The following is a 10,537-nucleotide window of genomic DNA, read 5'->3' as shown; positions in this document are numbered from 1 at the left end:
CTTTGTTTTTCAGGAGGATTATAATCACTATTTAAGTAGTTTAATTTGAATTTGCCGTCACATAATGACATAAAGTGGTATGATATTTTGGTCTATACTTGTGGCTTTTGTTAATTTGTAAATGATTGTTTCTTAGGAGTCAATGCGTCACTTTAGCTCTTTATTGACTTATGTTCACCGTTGTCTAAGTGTGAACAATTGTTATTCTAGAAGAGTAAGCATAGACAGTTGGGCCGGGCCTTCAACCTAGCCCTATGAACTCAGCCTTATCTCCTCCTTGCGCGATACGAGCCTTTTCCGTCGCCATTCGCGAGGAAGAAGTGGAGAGGAGAGGAATGGCGGGAGGAAGAACTTTGAGTTCCAGCCCGTCCGATCTGCTCCATCGAATCAAAAGTAGGCCGGCGAATCTCCGCTCTTTCCATCTTTCTCTTTGCTTTGTTCTATTACAGATTGGTTGTTTGGTTCGCCTCTGTAGGTTTTGTGCAGTCCCTCGTTGATGATCTCGGCAACGATCGACCTCCTTCCGTCGCCCTAGATCGGTACCGCAACTACTGCTCGGATCTTTCGGGAAGATGGTCTTCTTCTATTCCCTCCCGTTTATTCCATTTTAGATCATTCTGCGGTCTATTCTGAAGTCAATGTTCCATAACTCGCCTGTTTCTGCAATGAGATTTAAGATTTTAAGTCGAAGTGCCTTCTGGTTGTGCACACATGAAAGTACATGAGAAACTATACCCCCATGGCCTAGATTATTGCTGTCCGACACAAGAAGAGAGAATAATTTTGAGTATGAGAGCCAGTACGTCTGATATGGGTTTAACAAGACGGTACTCCAAAGCAATAGGCCTGAGATTGCCTACACACGCCCTGCACTTAGGTAGGAGAGAAATGCATAATTGGTTGAAGCGATCCAACTGTACTCCTTGAATGAAAATCATCAAATTACACTAGAAGATCCCTCTACATAAATTCCAAGAATACGGTACGGATATTGAACCCATTCGGCCTTGTGTTTTCTAGCTTACGTACTTATTTTTATAGCTATTAGTATCTCAGCTTTAGAGAACAGGGCCGCAAGGAAGTTCGTCTTAGACAAAGACTTCTGAGTGTAAAGTTGTTCTATGGCTTGGTAAGGAGAATGATGGAGAACATCGATCTGTCCTGTCTTGAAAATGATCAGTGAATGCCTTCATAGTACAACCTCGATTAAGAATTCTAATGCCTGCATAGTAGAGCTTCTTTTAAGAATTCTGTCTTCATCTACCAATGGAAGCAATGAAGTTCTTCCTCCTGTGCTTGCTTGCAATCATATGAAAATAGGATGAGTTCTTGTCACCCTCCTTCATTCTTGCGATCTTAGTCCATTGATTTCAGTATATAGCTTTTTCAAAAGATTCTATATAGTTATGTAAAGAACATAACGTTTGCCTTGCAGACAGACAATGGGAGACTCCTATATCCTCCATATTTATCTTTTCCATCTATGACATCACAGTAATGCCCTCCTTATCTAGGATAGCAGCTATATCGCTCATATCATTCACATCCTTATCAGTAGGACTCAGAATCCAGCACTCATCGAGATACAATGACTAGCTACCATGGTAAGCAGATAGATGGATGGGAGTTTTATAAATTTGTTGAACAATACTAATTCAGCTCATCATGCAGATGTCAGATGAGGGCAGTCACCATTCTATAAGCATATATGGAGAAGATTTTTTGAGTTACTATGTACTAAAATAACACCTAGTATACTAGGTGTTGAACTTGCATATGAATATTTACTTTGTAATGAGCCGATGTTCTCTATAATTTTCCCTCTTACATTATTTAATATTGAGAACTAAAAATTTAAATATTGCTACAGTAAAAAAGTATTTTAAATAATTCATTGCTATACTTGAAAAATATTATATTAAAAATATTTTCAAATATACAAAATATATATTTTCATGATATGGGATATATAAATATTTAATATAGTAACAATAGCGGTAAATATTCACTATTGTTAATATTAATTTTATAATACTTATATGCATTTGCGTAGAATTTTTTTTGGAAAATATTCTAAATATATTTAAAATAAAATTTATTGTAAAAAATACTTTACATATGGAAATGTTTTGTTGGTATTGATCATTACTGATGGGAAATACTAGTTGATAATATTTTATTCTCCAATGAATTGTTTTTGTTATTGTAAAAGCATCCGTCAATATTCCAATCAGCCAACTATCACCGATGGACATATTTTCTGTTGATAAATCTTATTACTGATGGTAAATTTATGGGTAATACTCTTTTTTCTAGTAGTGGTGGAGGATTGTGTGAGGATAAGATGAGACTAAATAGACAAAGGAGCATGTTGTTGAAGGCAAGTGGAGAGCAAACCAGAAAATATGGATGTGGAAAATAGTGGAGGATGACCAACATAATGTTTGGAACATAATAGAAGACTCTAAGAGAACAATATGGCTAAGAAGATTTGGACGGAGAATAGGATTAAGATTAAACTTGTGCTATATTAATAAATTTTCTTTAAAAATAAACCTCTACACTTTATCATATTACATATATACCCTCAACACTTAGCCTGCATCTTATCTTCAAAGAATTTACTACAACCCAACACTTCATTTGTTTTCCTCCACAATGATTTTCTAACAATTTTCCCCCTTCATTCAAATGATGGAAAAGGATTGTTGTGTTTCTGCCAATGCTTTTCCCTTTTATTTTTGTTTCTCGAGGGAGGATACTACAAAACTTTATATATATATATATATATACACACACACACACACACATTATATCTTTATATCTGCTATGTTGTTTGACACTCTAAATTGCAGCACGTGTAGCTATGACTTGCCCAATGGTAAGGAAATAATTTCAATTGAGAAGGAAAGCCACACATATAGACTGGGTAATGAAAAATTTTCATCTCTATTCAAAATCAAATGTGGTTAGTTAATATAATTGTTGAAGATTTTGTGCCCTGTGATTAGATGTCTTGCTTACAGTGCTTCTTATCATACAACAATTGTTACAAGAAAACAAACATGGATCAAAGAGAGACATATACTACATGCACCCTGGGGTATTCTTAGGTATGAAATTTTCTCAATTATCAAGAATATCATTGTCCAAACAATATTTTTTTTTGTAATGGAAACTATTGTTTTGTCTGATATCATACAGATAAATATTGCATTCAAGTTAAATTTTTTACATAGATTTTCTCATAGAAATATGTTACATAGGCAGAAACACTGCATTATGTTGTACTATTGCTATTATGTACTATACAGCTTAAAGAACTCACTTTGAACACTACAAATTTTTTGAATTACAGTTCATTCCAATAGTGTGATATGCTTAAGTTCTCAAATATTAGAAATTAAAAAATTTCATCAAGGATTGAACATGTCACAGGACATTGACACTGAACTTTGTTTTAAAAGCTTTTGTATATTGGATGTTAGGCAAGTGTTTGACTATTCATCATAGCCTGGAGTAATTTTATTTATCTAGTAAATCATTATTCACCTGAATGATCAAGTTGCAAACTTGTATTGGAGGCTCAAATTTTTATGGTTATAGTGGGAGCTTCGTGCACCTGATTGGCCTTTCTTTATGCAAATATGCACAAAAGTTTCAAAAATTCTACAGCTTACAGTAACTTATATTACAAGAATTTACTATATTCACATTACACTTGGGAAATTGCTAAAATCTAATTTTCCATTTAATCATATGTTCAGAGAAGATAGATAAATTCAATCATTTTATTGTAAGACTAGTAGTATTAATCAGAGTTAAAAACATGGCTGGTAGTTATTTTGAAACAGGTGTGGTATACAGAGGGAAATCAAAGAAAATTTCACTCGAACAGAATTACGAAAAAAATCTAAATGATGTATTAACAATAATTTTTTTCATAGAGCCCAATTGCAGGTTAATAGCTGAGAGATGGGATTCTTGTTTTGGAATTACAACACTTGCATGAAATATTGAAGTCACACCTAAGTAATTAATTAATTTTTCCTTTGATATTCAAACTTTTAATCTTCTGTTTGTGTGGTTAAATATCTTTTTAAGACATTATGGTCATAATAAATACAGAGTGATTTTTTTTTAATACAACATGAATGATAGTATCTTCAGCAAGATTATTGCAAGTTTTTCACCCTCACTTTCTGGATTCTATATTTAGAATTTAGTGTGTTTCTTTGTCCTCTGGTTCATTACAGATCAAGCAGCTGTTGATCAGGCTATCAATGACATCTGTATTCTATTGAAGTGCAGTCGTCATCATCTCAATGTGGTGAGAAATTGTACAAATTCACATTGAAGGTTTAGGAATTGTGGTAGTGACTTGTTTGCATTCCTTAAAAATGATATATTTGATAAATGCGTACTCTGTTTAGACAAGTGTCACTTATCACTATGATATTTGAAGTCTTTTATATTTTATAAGCTATGACATAATGGTACAATAACAAAAAACTGATAGCTATTTGGATAATACTATTAGAACTTAGTTTTCTTGTTGTTTAGACAAAAACAATCACATGTAAATATAATTACCTTTGCCTGAATATCTCCACAATAGTTCTGTACTATCAAAGTAAGTACTGTTAAGATTGCTATAATTCATTGCGTTTGCTTTAATGATCAGTAGGTTCTTATTTTTGCAGGTGCCGGTTGGGAAAGGGTAGATTTTACAACTTGAACTAGTCAATATTTGAGTATATCCTTTCCTTTTTTCTGAAGCTATTATGTACGAGTGTATCTATGATTCTATTCACAATTTCTTCCTCACAGATTGGTGATGGGCTGGTTGAGATTCTCAGAAGCTGGTAGGAAGGTTTGTTGCATAAACAATCCCAACACAGTAAGCATCATTTAACTCAAGTATAATGGCTTTGCCCTCTGGTTAGCTTACTAAAATTTTAGTGAATTGTAGGCCTATTCTATTCCTGTGTCGCTTGAGGAGGTGGAAGGTAAATGACTCAGATTAAACTCTCACTGAGCTTGTTCCCTCTTTTATAACCTTGACAATGGCTTATTTATTATTCAATCTTGAGTGAACAGAAATCATCTGGCATAAATCTTCTTGTGACACTTTCTTCTATTTGCTATATTAGTGACAATAAAATCTAGATGAAACTTTTGCTATAAATTGATGTAATTGATGGTGTAAATCATTAGTCTGCTTTATGTTGTTAAATTTATGATGGTTTTAGGTGTTGTTTATGTCTGTTGGTTTAAAATGCAACGTGTATAGGCAGTTAATATAATTTCACCACTAGCTGATGAAAGAGGAGCAAATATTTTGGGTATTCAACTCACATTCACAATTAGATGATGAGTAGACAAATTCCGTCCAGAACTCCATCAAAATGGAGAGATAGTTATATAAGGTTATTATAAAAACAAAAAGACTAAACTCTGATGTATAATTTTGTAGGGGCAGAAAATTGAGCAATAATCAGCATGATATATTAATCAGGAAAACCAGGCTCTTAGTTTGTTTACCATGCCTCTGAAGATGCAGCTTGAACTTGTTCTTCTAAATTTCTGAACAATACCTTACCCAATATATTTTCTAGCTTCTTTTGTTTCTCTTTCTAGATGGGCATTCTGAATGTTCTCTGTTACTTTATAATTCTCAGGCTGTATTTTCTGAAAATTGCTGCTTACAATTAATCCACAAATTGCTTGTATTGTTAATTCCTTTTTTTTTGTTTCTCCTAACAAGCAATATATTCACATTGTTCTATTTTGTGTTAACCTTCTGATTTGAGGAAGTAAGTTATCTTCTTTTATGTTGCTATCTATAGATCACAGCTCTACCAAGTAGCTAGAGATTGTTATGAAATAAAAGATGTTAAGCCAATAACAACTAAGTGTAGCTCTAATTGATGATAAATTGGCAAATTATTTCAACATAGCATCAACATGTTAAAAAATACCATTACATTTATAATTAAATTAAGTTGATTCCACAAAATGGAAGATGTGAGTGATAGAGGGAACAAAAAAGGTTTATTTAATCTAATGTTAAAAAAAATTAAGAATCTCAATGTTATAGCCATGTATAGAATTTGATGGACGACAATTACATAAGATCCATGTAGTTGACCCCAAATATTTGTGACTAACAAAACATGTTATATGATCAGCGGTGAAAGCGTGAAACATTAGCTTTATCGGTTTTTGCAGATATTGCCAGTGTTTCCAGATATATTCTTGTTGTCGAGAAGGAATCAGGCAGGACTTTCAGTTGACTCCGTTTGTCTACCTTAACAGGCTATTCTGGTTTGCCTTTTCGGTTTTAATGTGCTATCACTTTAGTGTTTCAGCGCTTGGCGAATGATAAATTTTGCGAGAAAAACCAATGCATTATCATTACAGTGAGCAGAATAACATGTATTCAATTATATTATATTCATCCTTTTAGTTGATTGCTAATCACGAACGTTTGTAACTTTAATCAGGGAAGAGGATATCCTGATGTCTCTACAAGAAGGTATCCACATAATTGCTGTTTTGTTCTATATTCTGGAACCTTATTTAGTAGCAATTTGTCATACAAATTCTTGCTGATTGATACGATTTGGTTTCAGGTTTTTGCGCCATATTGTAGACAAGCTTCTTTTGCCAGTATATTGCCTGGTGGATTATGATCCTTATGGTTTTGATATACTAACCATATATAGGTTTGGTTCCATGGTATGCCTGCTTCAAGCTTCAATAACCATATTCATTCAATAATCAGATAATTACTCGAGTTGAGCCCAATATTAGGGATATGAAATTATGTATGAGACCACGCTCTTCTACGTGCTATTTTTATATGCATAGATATAAACCCTGTTTAGAATATGAAACAAATTCCATAATGCTTACCTTGATAGGGCAAAGACAGCTAACTCTTGGTGCTGCTTGAATGTTGAACTAGTTTATAGTCTCCGTCTAAATGCCTCCTGGCTTTCCTATTTTTCCCTTGAAGCAAATGGCATATGATGCTAATATGTTGCGAGTACCTACTGTACGTTGGCTTGGAGTCTTTCATTCAGACTTGGACAAGTATCATTTTCCGGATCGCTGTCTTCTCAAAATGACATCTCATGGTCATTTTCAGTAACTATTTTTTGTCACATTATAACTTCAGTTAAGATCTCTGCACAGAGTCTAAGTTATGGGTTTAAACTTCACTGCAGACAAGGAGAGAGCTAAAGCAATGCTTCTTAGATGCTATTTGTCAAAGGAAGCACCACAATGGAGGTTGGATTTCACCTAACTTCCATCATTTACGTTTTGTGCCAAAGCCTTTGGTGGTTCTTACAGCTATTATTTAATCCGTGTCCATTTGATATTATTCATACCTAAATTTCATTTGCTTTTATACAAATCCCATAAGAAAATTGTTTTAATTCAATTGTGGCAGGAAGGAGCTGGAGGTCATGCTGCAAAAGGGTATGAAATTTGAGATTGAAGCATTATCTTCCAACTCACTGTCATTTTTATCGGAGTACATCCCAGAGAAGATTCACGAGGGAAGTTACATATAAGTTCGCATAGAAATCTCAGTTTGAGGGGTTAGTCACCACCATTCTATTATTTTCATATTAATGATCATTATGATTTTACCAAGTTATCGAATGAATCCATCATCTCTTCATCGTCATTATCTTTTTGGCTCAATTTGATCGATTTAGCATTATTTCAAACCAGCAACGGATAAAAATCGAAACAAAAATAAAATAAAATTGAACAAATAGATCAATTTCTTTTATTTGGTTTTGCTGGATCTGATGTCTTTTTTCTATTTTCAATTTGGATGCTCATTCATAGTCGCCTGGTGCGGTGCTAATAAAGGAAATCGGTAGATAATGATTCAATGGCTTCAAAATATTTTAATTTCTCCACCTGTGAAATGTACTCAATTAAATTTTAAAACCGCAGAGTTAGCGTAAAGTTTAAAATATTTTAGTTTCTTCACCTGTGAATTAATGTCCGGCCTCGATTTGTGTCGTCCAGTCCTATCTGATGCGATCTGCGGCCTGACCTTGAATCATACAACAAACTATTTTCCAATCAAGGTGGGGTGTAGCACGGCCGGGTTTTGGCAGGCTATGCAGGACCAGGCCGTATCATGTGATCCAGTCGGTTGGATGCGAGTAAGCATCGACCACCTATCTAAGAGCATCCACATCAATTACTCTAAATTAAACTTTTACCTTAAATTTTACATTTTGCATTAAAAAAACATCCACATCAGATACCCTACTCATTCTCTAAATATACATTTTATAAATAGTAGTTCTTTAAATTTAGGGAATGGAATTCATTCCCTAAACATTAAAATACTATTTCTCTCTCCTCCCTTTAATAATAAAAAATTTCTCTCCCCTTCCTCTAATAATAAAAAATTTCTCTCTCCTTTATCTCTTTCCTTCATCTAATAATAAAAAATATGAAGGAAAGAGAAAAAATAATAAAAAAATAAATATATGGTAAATTATAGAGAAATTGATGTATCATGTAGTGAAAAATAGATATCTAAATTTAATAAAATAATTCTTTTACCCTAAATTTTAGATTTTAGATGAGGATACTGATGTGGATGCTCTAAGCATGCAATGAGGTTGTGAAGGGTTGTCCTTAGGACACCAACTTAGGAAGTGTTTCTAGTTAAGAGTGTTTGAGAGAGTTTTTATTTATTTAAAAATGATTTTTATAGAAATTATTTTGAAGTTAGTAACAAGTTTAAATATGGAGTGTTTGAAAATAAAAGCCAAAAGTTAGTATAAAGTAAAGTTAGAGTATTTGATGAATAATTATTTCTAAGCTTAAATTTTAATTAAATGATAAACATATTTTTAAATTATATAAATTAATTTTTTTAATTATCTAAATATAATTTTAATACACTATTTGTTTATATAATTATTATTATATTTTAAATATTATATCAAAATTAATTTTTTATAATAAAAAAAATAAAAAAATGATAAAATTTATATAAATATATAAAAATGTGTATAAAAAATTCTAGAAATACAAATTATATAAAAATATAAAATGTTATTTAAAAAATAAATATAGTAAGTGTGGTGGTAATTGTGTAAAAAGATAAATTTATTAATAATATAAATGCCAACTTTTAATTTTAGACCATAAACAAAAAATCAGAAGCAAGAAAAAAATATCAAATTCTTGCTTCTTAACTTTTAAGTAAAAGTTACAAAAGTTAAAGTAAAAATTGACATTCACAAACATTCAAAAGTACTTTCATATAGATAGAATTTAAAAAGTGCTTGGTAGAAGTTTTATCAAATACTCTCTTACTATGTTTAAGATTCTAAAAATTGGTTGGATCCGTTCAACATTGAATTAGAAATTTCTTGGAATGGGTATGTCTATGTGCTATGGAGTGATCCACTCGACCTAGAGGTTGAAATTGTTAGATTATATATATTTATTTATTTATAGTTTTTAGGATAATTTAACTTTTTTTTTCCTTTTTCTATTTAGGATTTAGAGTTTTTAACTTAGCTATATAAGACATTATGCTTTGTATTTCTAATATTCTTTTTTGGTTTAATAATACAACTAGCTTTTTCTCTTCTTAATTTCTTGTTACTGCCGATTTTGGTGTCGACGTCATTTTTATTGGGATCCGTTGGTCGGCTAGAAGGAGGGTTGAATAGTCCTGTATAAAATTAAAAACAAACCCTTCTCGGACTTAAAGGAAAACTTGTATAAAATAAAATAAAGAAATAAACTAAAGGACGAGACTCACAGTTTTTACTTGATTACAACTGGGGAGGTTGTTAATCCAAGGAAATGAATCACACTAAGTATCTCCTTCAGACAGAGAAGTTTCTTACAGCAGTGAAAGCACAAAAAGATGAAGCCAAACTAACAAAGTGAAGCGCACAAGTGTTGGAACTCAAATTGATTGTTGTTGTTAAGCTTCTGGACCAAGATTGTATTTATAGTCTTGGTCGAGGCACCTGGAAGGGTTCCAGACGTCTGGAAGGGGATAAAATTTTATTCCCTTCGCAACGGATCGCGGTCAAACGTGATCTGGATAATATCATATTCCGGACGTGTGGACTCTTAAAGTCAACAATGTTGACTTTTTTTGGTCTGGGCTCTCTGCTTCGGTGCTGCTCGTCTCAGTCCAGGTTTTTCGCTCTAGTTCCACTTACTTGGGTGATTTCGGCCATCCGAAATAGGGCTCATCCGAACCCAACTTCCGGTCTTCTCTTCGAGCAATCTTCCGCTTCGGCTTCTTGTCTCTCGGAAACACCTCACTTCTTCTCGTCCGCCCGCGTACTCTTCCGTAGTACCTCGTCCCTCGAATGCACCAAGCCCGTCGGCTTTCTCCCGTGTCGTCCTTCTCGCTAGTTACGTCTCTTGCTGGACTTCTTGTGCTCCTAAGCTCCTACACACTTAGACACAAGGTTAAACATAATAGGACCTAACTTAACTTGTTTGATCACATCAAAATAACCTT

At 33.1% G+C, this 10,537-nt stretch overlaps 1 protein-coding gene across 9 annotated transcripts; it reads left to right on the top strand.

Moving 5' to 3' along the window:
* The first annotated feature begins 232 nt into the window (after positions 1-232).
* LOC122023391 (meiotic recombination protein SPO11-1-like) lies at positions 233-7,716 on the top strand. 9 transcript variants are annotated; one of them, XM_042581471.1, is made up of 15 exons: positions 233-393; positions 476-575; positions 2,856-2,929; positions 3,027-3,113; positions 4,257-4,330; positions 4,704-4,720; positions 4,831-4,900; positions 4,973-5,009; positions 6,232-6,279; positions 6,364-6,422; positions 6,507-6,538; positions 6,636-6,741; positions 7,022-7,142; positions 7,233-7,296; positions 7,460-7,716. In XM_042581471.1, exons 1-15 carry the CDS (start codon positions 255-257, stop codon positions 7,581-7,583), a joined length of 1,152 nt encoding a protein of 383 aa, XP_042437405.1. In that variant the 5' UTR covers positions 233-254; the 3' UTR covers positions 7,584-7,716. The 9 variants fall into 9 exon arrangements, with proteins under 9 accessions (XP_042437405.1, XP_042437408.1, XP_042437404.1 ...); XM_042581474.1 differs by having other exon boundaries at positions 3,012-3,113; positions 6,729-6,741; XM_042581470.1 differs by having other exon boundaries at positions 3,012-3,113.
* The last annotated feature ends 2,821 nt before the right edge of the window (positions 7,717-10,537 follow it).

Source organism: Zingiber officinale, chromosome 9B (genome assembly GCF_018446385.1).
Source record: "Zingiber officinale cultivar Zhangliang chromosome 9B, Zo_v1.1, whole genome shotgun sequence".
In the NCBI taxonomy this organism is placed as follows: Eukaryota; Viridiplantae; Streptophyta; class Magnoliopsida; order Zingiberales; family Zingiberaceae; genus Zingiber; species Zingiber officinale.
Note: the sequence above shows the minus strand (reverse complement) of the source record. Positions and strands in the feature narration are given on the sequence as shown.